At 34.6% G+C, this 14,357-nt stretch overlaps 1 protein-coding gene across 10 annotated transcripts in view; it reads left to right on the top strand.

Moving 5' to 3' along the window:
* The window catches only part of RBPJ (recombination signal binding protein for immunoglobulin kappa J region), a 110,342-nt gene extending 102,360 nt beyond the window's left edge, over window positions 1-7,982 (top strand). For all 10 annotated transcript variants that reach the window (XM_072620414.1, XM_072620407.1, XM_072620408.1 and 7 more), the window contains 4 exons: window positions 3,189-3,329; window positions 4,423-4,578; window positions 4,778-4,881; window positions 5,027-7,982. In XM_072620414.1, coding sequence (XP_072476515.1) covers window positions 3,189-3,329; window positions 4,423-4,578; window positions 4,778-4,881; window positions 5,027-5,342 — 717 coding nt within the window. In that variant the 3' untranslated portion in view covers window positions 5,343-7,982. The remainder of the gene's footprint in view (window positions 1-3,188; window positions 3,330-4,422; window positions 4,579-4,777; window positions 4,882-5,026) is intronic.
* Window positions 7,983-14,357: the final 6,375 nt, after the last annotated feature.

The raw sequence follows: 14,357 nt of genomic DNA on the forward strand, positions 1-14,357 counted from the left end.
ATAAATGCCTGTTGAATAATGAGCATGAGGTTAACTTCACTTTCACAAATTACAATATATTGATTATTGAGATTAAAGCATTTTGCCCCTACTTCTTTGTCCCTTTGCTGTTTCAGTGCCTCTTCATGGTATGGAGTCCTTGAAGCCCAGAAAGTAGAACATAAGTTCTGGCAAGTTGTGTCAGGCTAGTCTAGAAAAACTGGACTTTAAGAGCCTGTCTGCAGAGTCTGTCTGCCATATAAGGATTCATTTTGGATAGACTGGTTGGAAACAAATTGGATACACGTGATTCAGTGAGGCTACAGTAGCTATCTCACTGATACTGTTCCCTACAGCATAGGGTAATGCAATGTGTAATCAAGGAGGAATAAAGTCATAGGTCCTTGAAATATTGAAATAGCTATTATTACTATTAGTTGTCCTGGATAAATCATAACTCAAGTTGAGAAGTCAAGTAGTAATTTGTAAGGCTGCCTGTTAATTAGAAAGGAAAATTTTAAATTATAAAAATTAAATTTCTCAGGCAAAGTTACAAAAATGCTTTCTAAATATTTTCAAGCTGGAAAGGGAAAAAATATATATGTATATGTATGTGTATATATATTTTCCCCTTTTCTATAGCTATACATACCATTTGACATAAAAGTGACAATTTTTTTTTAAATTTTGAAAATGGCATAAAGTTATTACAAATTAAAACGTCTGTTTTCTTTTTGAACTACAGTTTTTTGTTCCCTGAAGTAGTCCTTTGTTTCTCATTCTCTGAGGCATCTTAGCAGACAGTATGCTAGTTTATCACTGCTCTAGTGGTCTTCTGGAAAAAGAAGCCAGCTTGAAACAGGTCAGGTAAGCACTGTTTGGTTTTTTTATTTGGTTGTTTCTTTTACTATGTCTCATGGTTTTGCAAGTTGTTTTTATTTGCTATTTCATTACAATATCCTGATGAACCTAAAGCATAAATAATTTTTATAAACTTTGCAAAACTGGAGCTAATAGTAAAATTTAAAAAAAAACAAACTAACAAAAAAACCAATACAGCAATTACCTGGATAATTTCCTGTTCTTTTCCCTCCCTTATGTGAATCATTATCCCAGTAAAGTTCTTCGTTGTTTTGATGTAAAGTGACTATTGAGACACCATAAATCGTGAGATTGATAAAATTAGAAAAGGTCTTAGAGATAAACTACTCCAACCTCATCATTTTACAAATAAAAAATCTGAGGTCCAAAAAGGTTACAGGCCTTATCCACAGGGACACATTAGATTCTGCAGGATGTAAAATAAGCAGGTGGGAATAATGAGGAGGAAATATCAATAGTTTAGATTACTAGGTGATGTAGTTCTTAAAATATTATCACTTATAGATATGTTCAAAGTAACAATTGCCTCTGACTCATTTGAAAATTATCTTTAAATGTAATATTATTATTATTGACAGCTAAATCTATCCTGGCTATGACATTTAAACCTTGGAAAAAAAAGTAATTCTAGAGAATGCATTGAAAAGAGTGAGCTCTTTGCAGTCATAGTGCTGTCAATATACTGTAGTTATGCTGTCAGCGTACCATGATTAACTGCCCTCAGAAGAATGAATTAAAGATGTCTGTAAGACATTTGCATGGCTGCTTGCCCTAATCAATTAAAGATTCTAGTAAATGTTTGCTGAACCCTAGGATATTATCTTCACTCTGTAATTTGGCATATAAAGACAGAGACGTGGGGCTTTTTATTAAACATTTTAGCTTTGTAGAAATTTGTATCTTAAAGTATTTAAATATGAGTTGTTAGCTCACTTTCCAGTAGTGAGGTTTAGTATATTTTTGGAATATAGGTACCAAGTTGGAAATCGTTTTTTTTGTAGTGCTTTTATAGCACACGTGCAACCAACTTACAACCCAAAAAACTAAAGGCTTCACAAGGCCTCACATCCCTCAGTCTCCCAAAGTTCCAGGGGTAATATTGATACCCTCCTGAAAGATGGTTAATCCAAACCATAGTTGAAGTTTCTAATGGGTTAGAATACCCATGTGGTATGATTTAAAAATAAGTCCAGTGTCTTCAAATGCTGTCTTGACCTTAATTTTCTTTATCCTTGACCGTAATTATTTAGAAATTGCCCTACCTCAGTGTTTCAGTGAATTTAGTGGGTAGCTGGAATTTGACTGATGAAACAAGACAGATTTAAATGATCAAAGAAAATATGTAGAATAAATACAAGCCATAATCTTGTTTGATTCAGAGATGTTACCACCTCTTCTTAGAGTCAGATCTTGTTATATTTGTCTATATCATTAAGATTTGAAAACTGAACTAAACAGCCTGAGATGACTTAGCTTTGAAAAACACTCTGGGAGCTATAGTTAGTCAAAGTACAGTATCCCACTCTACCATTTATCCTGAAACATATTATTCCTGTCCAGAATGCAAGTTTTTTTACCTCTAAGTGGCTAGATTAAGAATTTAGAAATGCAAATAATGAATTTTACAGTACTGGGGAAAATTCAAACTGATTAAAGTCTAACTGAGATTAAAGTCTAACTTAAGATTCCTTCAGTTGTGTAGAGCACATTTAAATGTTATTGGGGTTCTGGGATGAAGTCTCTTTTATTTTTAAATTACAATTTAAATTTTTTTAGCACCTGCTACATATTTTAGCCTGTTTTCACTTAAACAGATGGCAATTAGACCGAAGAAATCGTATTTTAATAATTTGCTTTTATGGTAAGCTGAAGTATAACTAACTGTTTTTTGTCAATTAGTGAATTAATTAAGAAATTGGTGTTGTCGTTACCAGTTTTTTTATTTCGTAATGGCTTAAGGTTTCATACTGTTGCACTTAATATTATTAAATAGATTTTGTATCTTTTGTATCTGTCATAATTATGTGTTGGGAAGGACATTGAGTCATTGTCAAAAGGTAATCTAGAGAAAGAGATAGTTGACTACTCATACTTTATAAGATCTCTAGGGAGAAGTTGACAGGTACTAGTGCTGAAGGGCTATAAAAGCAAGAAATGTTTCTAATTTTCTGTCCTTAATAACATTATTTTAAAATATTTTCAGAGATGTAGGTATAAACCAAATTTACAATATATGCAGTATATGCTTTATTTGCTGTTAAAGAAGTTTAAAAAAACGTAAATTTTTCTATGTATGTATGAGTTTTCTTTTGTTCTTGTTGAAATAGATAATTCGAAAAGTTGATAAACAGACCGCATTACTAGATGCAGATGATCCAGTGTCACAGCTACATAAATGTGCATTTTATCTTAAGGATACAGAAAGAATGTATTTGTGCCTTTCCCAAGAAAGAATAATCCAATTTCAAGTGAGTTATTTATGGGAAAAGTGTAAAAACATGACAGTCATTACAATTTTGAACTGTGATAAGAGTTCTTGCCATAAGACAACAGTAATAAGCTTCTTTTCAGAATCTTTATGCATTTGTGTCTGACAATAAAGTTGAATTCAAATGAATTTCCCCCATGGTCACACCTGATTAAAAAAAAGTGTTTCTAGAGCTATCATAAAAATATATTTCCTTGAAACTTCTTGTGGGGATATTGAATCCTTTTAACATGGGAAATAGGTTGTTCATCGATTGAGAGATTCTTACAAATCTCTCTGTGTTGTTGCACAAATCTCCCTGTGTTGTGCCCATCCTCTAATACCACCTAGCTCCAGAATTGAGGAAATCGCAGTGACAAGGTGTTGTACAGAAAAGAACGATATACGAGGATTCAGAAGGTTTGCATTCTAGGTCTAGGTCTATTACAGTATAACCTTGGGCGGATGACTTAAAATCACTGTCTCACGTTTCTTCCCCTGTAAAATGTAAACGGCCTACCTTAGATTATTATTATAAGGATCAAGTGAGATATGTGCTAAATCATTTTGGAGATGTGAAGTGCTATATAAACATCAGCTATTTGTTGTTCTTACAGATCATAATATTGATAGAGATATTAGTTCCTAACCTTGGTGTTTCAGAATAACCCCATTCTCTTTCACTTTATTGTGAAATAAAATTAGCCAGCCACATATGGATGCTCATCTTGCTGCTCATGAAAAGAAATATTCATCTAGCCATATTAAAAGTATTAACCTTTTATTCATTAAATAGAGTATCATTCATTGATACTCTTTGAAAAGTGTCAGTTGATTAGCGGTGATGGTTCACACTTATAATCACAGCTACCAGGAAGACTGAGGCAGGTGGCTCTACTGCAGTGGGCAGTACCACAATCATTGTCTGCCTAAGGAGAGCCAAATTTGAGGGGTGGAGGAGAGATGGAGGAGAAAAGAGAAAATTCTGTTTGTTTATTTTTTTCCCTGAATTCTGTATATTCTGTTAATGTGACTTTCATAATTCTTATTATAGCAGCACAACTGCTTACCATTCTTTTTTTTTTTTTCATCAGGCCACTCCATGCCCAAAAGAACCAAATAAAGAGATGATAAATGATGGAGCTTCATGGACAATCATTAGTACAGATAAGGCAGAATATACATTCTATGAGGGTATGGGACCTGTCCATGCTCCAGTAACACCTGTGCCTGTTGTAGAAAGTCTTCAGGTAAGCAAGTATTTGATTACTTCAGCTCTTTGTTTTCATGCCCAGCTTGTTTGATTTGCTAAATCCAGTTTGGGTGTTTGTTATTAATTTGTTGTACTGTTGGTTGGGGTACTGAAATATTAGGTATATCTATATAATACTCCTTTAAGTACTTTCAGAGCTATTCCTTTCTCATAATGGTTTTCGGATTGTGTTACAGTTGAATGGTGGTGGAGATGTAGCAATGCTAGAACTTACAGGACAGAATTTCACTCCAAATTTACGTGTCTGGTTTGGGGATGTGGAAGCTGAAACTATGTACAGGTGCAGTAGCTGTTTATCATTCTTAATTCCTTTGCTTTATTGGGCCTATTCTTGATAATAAAAATGATATTTTCATCAAATATATTGGTTGTTTTTTATTTTGTAGAATTTTTTAAAAAAAATTTACTGTTCTTACCTTCTGCAGATGTGCAGAGAGCATGCTTTGTGTTGTCCCAGACATTTCTGCATTCCGAGAGGGCTGGAGGTGGGTTCGTCAGCCAGTCCAAGTCCCAGTAACTTTGGTTCGTAATGATGGAATAATCTATTCTACCAGCCTGACCTTTACATACACACCGGAACCAGGGCCACGGCCACATTGCAGTGCAGCAGGAGCAATCCTTCGAGCCAATTCAAGCCTAATGGCCACTAACGAATCAAACACAAACAGCGAGGGAAGTTACACAAATGTCAGCACAAATCCAACCAGTGTCACATCATCTACAGCAACAGTTGTATCCTAACCACTGTTGTGACCTAGGACCTATCCTGACTCTCCAGTGCTGCAAATGAGAATATGGAACAAGCTTTTTGTGGCTGCTTGGGAAAACTGTCTATTCTGAGCAATCCTCTTTGAACCCTGTTACCTACAAGTACTGATTTGGAAAAGCAGAAGCCACAATAAAAAAAAAGTCAAAATATAAGAACTTATTGGGAATCTATTTTTCAGCTGGGTTTTTTGTTTTTTTGGTTTTGTTTTTTTGGTTTTTTGGGTTTTTTTTAATAGGCAAGAAATAGAAATGTGGCTGGGACAAAGTTTAGAAAACAATGAACATCATATAGTTTTTATGGACCAAGGAACTTGTATAAGCTTTAGTAAAAGGTACATTTTCACCATACCTTTTTTGTATCACAACATATAGTACACTTTTGTTACCAAATAGTTTATTTTTTTTTCTCTGAGCTTTTGCTCTGAAGTATAATCAGGTTTCATACCTGACCATACTTTTATAATCTAATTACCATACTCTTCCAGTTTAAAAAAATATATATATTTTTGGTCTGTGGCTGGAACTGTTCCTTTTTTAAACTGAAGTCTTGTGACTTTTTATGAACTGAAATTGTTTTGATTTCAGCAAGTAGAACCTTGTAAAGGCCAGCATATTTTTTTTAAGATTATATGAAGTCTGTGCAAAAGCTTTAAAAAAAAAATGCCTCTGCCTTGCCTGCAATACATGCAATGTATGTTAACTTAGTGCTATATTTTCCCGTCATTGTTGATAGTTATGTGTTTTCCTTTTTTTTAAAGTGTATTTATAGTGGTAACTCAAGAAGTTCGACATTTACATGAACTTACGTGTGACCATCTAGTCATGTTAATGACTGTTCATGTTACAGAAAATGTTGGTTTTTGAAGGGTTTTGTATTTTTTATTTTGAATCACAAATGCGACCATCTGTTCCAGGATCTTTTCAGGTTGTTATTCGCTTCTAATCTTGTACATAATTTGTATTATGTGTAAGTTAAACATTTTATTTTGAATGTGGAATGTTCCCAATGGCTTCATTTGGCAGCGTGTTTTTTGCCTTCTTGGCTGGTGACAAAAGTATCATGCAAAGTATTTGCTACCAGTAGGACTGGTAGGTGGTGACCCTTATTGTATAATGAAAAAAATCTCTACAAAAGCATGTTTTTATTCCCTTTACATCTTTTTTTTTTTTTTAGTAGCATAGGCCAAACATTGGTGTAATCCTAAAATAATAAGATGCTTTTGTTAGATGATCAACTGAAATAGCTGGAATACATTATTTAGAAATGGATAGTTGTAAGATACAGTTGTAACCTCTCCCTTCTCCTTCCGTGTTCTCACTCCCTTCTACTTTACCCCTCTCTCAGACACCAGTCATCTCCAACTATATCCTGTCTTCTCCCTCCAGATGTTATCCATCCCCCAAAGAGTTTCATTTCCTTTCCCTTCAGTTAGGATTTGGTTGCATTCAGTGGGTTTTTGTAGGCTGTGCCCTCAAAGCTTACCATTTTTCCATTGTCTCCATTCCTATACTCTGACTGCACATTTGTTCAATTTCTTTGAGATGACAGTAGAATCATTGAGTATATGAGTACTAGACCTGCATGTGCAGTGTTGCAGAATATTGTTTAGCAATGCAGTCATTCTTCCTTAGAGTAAAAACTACCTCTGCATTGTGGTGAGCTTTTAACTGTCCCATAAAATAAGAGCCACAATACCTTCAGAATGCAAACTCATAATTCCTTGCAGTTTTGACCACAGAAACCATTAACATCAGGGTCCCTAGGCTCTTTCAGTAGATTGCCATTCACCATTTTTTTAAAAGGGGGAAGAGGAAGCCCATTTTAGGACATTTTCTCTTTCACGGTTTTGTCTTCCTTATTCCTTGTTTTGCTTGGGCTGTGCCTCTGTAAATGTTGTTTTTACCTATGTTAATAATTTGTCTTCCATTTTCAAAGAAAAAAATAATTTGGTTGTTAAATCAGTACCACTGTGTTTTTCTTCTACTATAAACCTGCCTAATTATTCATAAACTTTTTATACTACATGTATCCTTTTCTCATACAATCTTGTTGTAAATGCAAGCTCCTCGTACTAGCTGATACTGCCTCACTCACCGTCTATCTGTTTCTGTGACCAAGGGCGGAACTCCGAACTCTTCGTGGCCTTATCTCTTTTTGTTTTCAACTGTTTACTGGCATTCACTTGCAAACTGTTTACTTGTCTTTGCCCTACTTAATTTTTTTTTCCTCTTATGGCTGCAGTCATTACACAATGTACACAATGTTTTTGTTTGAAGCATGTATTTTCAGTACTATTTTACTTATAATTGTCCATGAGTTTCCTTCACTTAATATATTGATATTCAATTGAATATTGATTGACTCAATTGAATATTAATTGATATTCAATTATGAAATTATATTGAATTTATTTTGATGCCAATATCAACAGATAAGCGTTAAGTGCAAACTGTGTCTTACCAGTATATGAAACCACAGCTTTTCTCCTTTAAAATAATACTTTTGAAAATTTTTTGGATTTTTTTCCCCATTAGTCAATACAAAACGTTTCATCTTTTGCCTTGTGTTAACTACCATTTTTTTGTTTTAAATGCCTTTTTTTCCCCCCAGCAGCTTTGTTCATGTGCATATTATATACAATATTCCTGGACTTTTAAAAGTTCCGAGACTTCTATAACAAAAATGTGTTTTTCCCTACCTGTCTTTCCTAGCCTTTGTACTGTGTGTGTGTGGGGGGGGGGGGGGGGGGGCGGGGCGGGAGGGGAATGAAGGGAAAGAAAAATAAGGGAGTGTGTGGGAATTTTGTCATAGTTTTATCTTTTGTCAGGATTTTTTTTCTTAATATTACCTTTGCTTAAAAAAACAAAACAAAACTATTCTGTGGACTTGTGGTCCAGCCCTCAGCTTTCTATTGTTATGAAATATGTATTCTACATCAGTACCCCTTTTAAACATTATCAGTTATTAATGGAACTTACATGGTAACGTTTGCTTCCTCCTGATGTTCTGAAAAGTTGGTCCTTTTCATGATAAAGGCTCTGTCATTAGAATGTTAAATTCCTTTAACAGACATAAATGGTGTGTCCAAGTATGTATTTTTTAGCAGAATGCCTTGTATACTTTTGTGCAGTTTCCCAAATATACGTAGAAATTTGAGCCCATGTTCCAGAAAGATTTTTAATAGTTAATATTGAACTTAACACATAAACTAAGAAAACAAGAGCAATGCTCGCAAAGATCTGTTCTAAACAGTTTTAGAATTGAACACTAGTGTAGTGATATGTTAATGTGCTGCTGCTAACTTCTTAATCCTTAGCATCTGAAGTCTCTAGTTAAATGAGGGATTATTTATTTCACTTTCACTGCACAGACTCATTTGAGAACCAACTTGTTAGTTTTTAAAAATGAACCTGGTATCATCTGTTCTCATGTAGAAGATTTCTAATGTAAGTATTGACAGAGGAAACCAGCTAACCATTTAAAACCAAAATGGCAGGAGGAGCTGGGGTCAGGGAGGGGGGAAAGGTGGTCTTTCATGAAACAAAATATCCAATTATCAACTGAGGTATTTACTTTTTCTTTCAAAAGCAGCTGTTTCTGATGAGTACTGAACAAATGTGTGTAATTTTCTGTGCCAGACTCTTTACTTTGTTTTCAAGCACTGTAATGTGGGATTGAGTGGCAGCTTTGTTAGAAAACAGTAATATATTAGGGTTTATATATAACCCTTTCAGGACTGAACAGTTTCTCTCTTTATTCATTTCAATGTCGTAATAAACATTTGCCAGCATTTAGTACTGTTGTGGTCCAGGTGTAAGTTACATGCTCATTTTTAGCTTATTTCTTGTACCTTGCAGCATGCCATATGCATTCAGTCCTTAAGGGGTTATAATCTACAAACTGTGCATCCATAAGGTTTATTAGCAATAAGGTAGAAAATTGAGCGAGTTTTTACCATAATTTTGTAGAAAAAAAATGAATCTGCTCAGTTCCTTTTCTCTTCCTTTTCCCCTCCCCCCAAAAACCCCCTGCAATACGGGCAGTTTCAAAGAATAAATAAAAGTGAAATGTAAAACACATAAAATGTCTTTTGTCAGATGTTGCCTGATACATTTATATATCCTTGTTTTCACACCCTTTTAAAAGGTCAGAATTAAGTACTACATTTTATTATTCATATGGGTTCACAAATTTACCTTTCCATTTGAAGCACATCACAGTGGTACCAATATCAATAACTTACTAATTTTCTTGTCCTTGAGAATAGAGAAGTCAACTATCACCTTTAAGGACTCCATTTGGAAAACATCTAGTGAATTCAACAGAACTAGATGAAGTTATCTTGAATCACTTTGTTTCGCAGCTCAAAATAACTTTCTGTACTGAGTGTGGAAATGTAGTTTGTTTTGAGATGGACCAAAAAGTAAGCTCATGTTGGGGGGAAGATGTATAAAGGTTTATCATTTCAGATTTATTAATTGCTCTGTTTTATTTTGTTCTTTTGGAGGAACAGAAGAAGATGGGATTCTCTGGTTTAATATGAAAGGATGACACTTGTGAAATTAGGAGTATTTGTTTAAATTGTGACCAGCATAGTTTGAAAAACTCATTAACATAACTGCTTGTTAGCTAGCCAAGTCTTTTCAAAATTAATGTGATAACATTGGTATATCCTTTTCAAAAATCTTGTTTTTTGATGTTTGGGCGTATTTTTCTTATTTATATGCAAAATAGATATACTAGCATTTGACATGTTTGACATAGTGGTTAAGTTTTCCATGCCTGTATAGGGGAAAGATTAGTGAAAAGCCATGTAATTATCTTTTAGTTGGATGTGTTTCAGATGCATATATAGAAAGATAATTTATCTTATTTTATTTTGAAGTTCAGCAGATCCAAGGGAAAAGATTGAAGAAAAGATTGAGAAAAAAATCTGAATTTAAAAATACTGATTATTAGATGACTGTAAACCAGTGATTTGAGTTTAAAATTATGGTGATGATAAATTACTTTCTAACCTCAGTATTTACGTCCACGCTAAATATCTGAGAAACCTAAAAGTTCAGACTTAGGACATAAAGTTTTATTGAAGGTAAGAAAAAATAAATGGATGAGATGCCTTGGTTTATTCGGGAATAGATTGAGAATTGTAAGTTCATTAACTTAAAAATTTGGAAGGAAATCATAAAGGCATTAGAAGATGGATTTTTTTCTTGAGAAATCCCTCTTGTGGTTGGGGAGGGGGGGAAACCAAAATGTTTTTTAAAAAATTAAACTCGCTGAAAAATGTATTGATTTGATGTAGGGGGTAACTGTCTTAAGTAGCAAAACTGGATACCCAGTGCCAGGTAGGCTTCTGCCACTGAGATGCCATAGTGAGAAACTATCAAAAAGACAAAATATCTCATTGCTATTTTGATGTCTTAGGTGAACTTAGAAGAAGTAAAACTAACGTTGATAGCTAAGAGAAGAAAATTGGTGTGATAGATAAGAGTAAGTAATTCCTTTTAAAGAAAAGATATTGCCAGGTGAATGAAGGGAAAGAGACACAGCTGAAGCAGTCATCCCTATGAGAATAGGGTAGAAAGTGTACCAGTAGATACACGTAAAGAACAGCGGACTGGGAATTAGCAGACGTAGATTCTATTTCAGGCACTTTAGTGAAAGTGAGACTATTGGAAATTCACTTCATCTTTCAGTACTCCCATATCATAAGATCAAAAGATCAAATTAAGTGATTTCAAAGCCCCTTTCCATTTCTAAAATTCCTTTGGTTCTGATTAAGTAGGTACTCTTATAGGAAGAATGGTAACTTGTAAGACTTTCTAGTCATTTATAGTCATCATGGAAAATATCATTTCCAATTACTTTGGTGTGCAAATAACAATATAAAGATAGATAACCAGATACTCTCTGTACTTCACTCAGAACAAATAAAGACAAAACCTTCTACATATTGCAGTTGTTATGAACGAAAAGAATTTCTTGATAGACATTTTAAAACAGTGAAATAACTAAGCAGTAGACTTGTCTTGCCTGGAAACTCTTAAATATGTGATAGTCATTTTCTGATGATGAAAGGTTTTACATGCCATGCTATCTGGGACATTATAGCATAAATTCTAAATAGGATGGAATCCTAAAAGCTCAGAGTTGAAAGGTCATCTAGTCAATCCCAACCTGAATCATGGCTTCCTTTTTTGTAATATCACCACAAGTGATCACCTAGCCTCTGACTAAACACTTCTATTAATGGAAATTGACTTTATCTTGAGGCACCCTTATTCTATATTTGTACAGCTAATGTAGAAGTTCTTGTTTATGTTATTCCAAGATATATCTCACTCTAAGATTAAAAAAAAATCCCAACTCTTGAGGCTCTTCTGGAGCCAAGAAGATTAAGTCTAATCTCTTCAAAACAACAATTCAACTCAAAAAGCATTCATTACATACCTGCTATGTGGATATTATTGTGCTACATCTTGAAGATCCAAAAGCAAAACATTACTTGTCCCAGGACCTTATGATTCACTGAGCTAAGGAAGTGGATATAGGATATGTACATGGTTAAATAAATACAAGGTGTTTTGAAGGGAGGGGAAGGCACTTAGCAAGGGATGAGTGAAGGTTTCACAGTGATGGTACATCTTTGCTAAACCATGAAAGAACAAAGTGTTCTGAAAGGTAAGAGATAAGATTCGTACGTTCCAGGCTTGTACAAAAACCCAGAAATGGGAAATGGAATGCCAAGTTGAAGAAACTGCTAGAAACTCCAATTCAGCTGAAACATAGACTGCAAAAAAGAGGGGGGTTAACTTGAAATGAGTTTGGAGAGCAGAGAAGGCTTGAAGGAGAGAGGTCAATTAATAGGTATCTTAATAGTCAAAGAGATTATGTGAGGTCTTAACTACTTGACTTAGTGATTGTGAGTAAAGGGAAGGGGATGAAGAGCAGAAAATAGCTAACGTGTTCCCTCGAGCCTCCTTTTCCCTAAGTTAAACATTCCAGGTTCTGTGAACTCAAAGCTCATGGTTTCAAGCCTTCCTACCATCTTGGTCATCATTCAGTTTGTCAATGTCTCTTCTAAAATATGGCTCCCAGAACTGAACACAATGTCCCCAGTCTGTTCTGAACTGGACAGAATACCAAAGGACTTTTTCCTTCCTAATATTGTGAGTACATTGTCAAATAACTATTGTTCCTCCTCACCTTATGACATAACTCTAGTGGTGCCTTCAAATATGTAGGTGTTATGGTTACTACTTTTGAAAAGCATGATCTTCACTTAATGCTCTGGTTCATGATTTTGAATGCTTTCTGCTTTCTGCCAAGAAGTGAAGAGAAAAAGAAGGTATTGGGGTAACAGGACTTGATTAGTACAGACTAAGAAAGAAAACAAAATTATTTCTTGTTAAATGTTTAATATTTAGTGTTAAACCAAATAGAGTAGAATCATTTAAATGTATTGTATATGTACTTAAGCATTTATTAAGTACCTCCTAAGAAGAACAAAGACAAAAATGAAGTGGTCCTTTCCTTCAAGTAAGCTACCATTTATATGTCTGAGTCTATGTAAATGGTCTTGTCTAATCAGTACGTATACTACTTGCTATACATGCTCTCTCATTGAGCTTTACAGTTGCCTTTTTTTTGATTGGTCACATCTTGGATTTATTGATAAATCCTTGGCCAGTAACGTCAGCAATAATAACACAATAACTATAATTATAATTTGTAAGAGAAAATACAATCTAGTCTATGATGATGTTTCCAGAAATACTTCATAACAAAAAGTTGAGGCTGCCTACAGTTTCTTCACCAGGAAGTATTCTATGCTGTATTCTCATGTTACAATTGTTTCATTTGTAAATGGACTCCAGATGATGTTGGAGGTTATACAATAATAATTAAAGACCATCTGTGCCGCAAATTGATAGCTGCACATCTACCTCTCAGTCTCTAATAAGGACTTTCAGTAGACCCTCCATAGAGACTCTATGGCATAGAGTACCCATCTAATGTGGTGGAGGCCTTCCTCTGGTTCTTTTAACATTTTTGAAATAACAGTGCAGCATTCAGCTTGTTTTCTTTTATCCCTCACTCTCAATACATGAGTCATCTACCTCATTTTGTCCTTGGGGATGTTTTTTAGGCCACTCTTATATGGAAGTTACTGATAATCACTGTACTACAGCCTGCTCAAACCAGCCATACATGTTGTCTCACAAAGTCTCCCGAGTTTTTCTGAGGTCATGATTTATTCTGCATTTCAAAGTGAGATGGCCCTAGCAGGAAAAAGCTGGTGTTATGAGACGGACTTTTGTTGCAATGAAAAGTTTGGGATTGTTGAGAGTTCTGTATGGTTTCTCAAATGCAATCTTATTCTGATCAATTCTAGATCATGTCACCCCCTGGCTAAGATACATGTACTGATGAAATAACTCAGTTGGCTGCCTATAGACTTCCATGCCATCTTCTGGATAGTAAGCATTCCTCATTCACATAGTTTTGCTTATAGGAATTGGTGGGCTAATTAGTATTCATGGTTCTCATGACAAAGGATCTGCTCCTCAAAAGCAATATGATTTGGTGAATAGAACACTAGTGAATAATGTTCAACTTGGAGTCATAAAATCCTGAGTTTGTATCCTGCCTCAGATATTTTAGTTGTGTGACTCTGACTAGATCATGAGACTCTCTGAGCCTCAGTTTCCTTATCTATGAAATAAAGGCTTTGGATTCTTTGATTTTCAATTCCCTTCCAACTCAAATTTGTGATCCTATGATCAACAAGAGACCTGTAGCATTCTAGGACTTGATGTAAGTAGCACTATGAATGTCATGTGCAAATAAATTTAAAAGATCACGGATGGTATAATTTTTTTAATCACTGGAAAGTCCTAGCCTATATGCCTGCTTTCTCATCTTTATAAAATCTTTAAGGATGATCCATGCACAAATGGAGGTTTTCCTTTCTCTTCTCTCCA

This window comes from Notamacropus eugenii, chromosome 6 (genome assembly GCF_028372415.1).
Source record: "Notamacropus eugenii isolate mMacEug1 chromosome 6, mMacEug1.pri_v2, whole genome shotgun sequence".
Classification (NCBI taxonomy): domain Eukaryota; kingdom Metazoa; phylum Chordata; class Mammalia; order Diprotodontia; family Macropodidae; genus Notamacropus; species Notamacropus eugenii.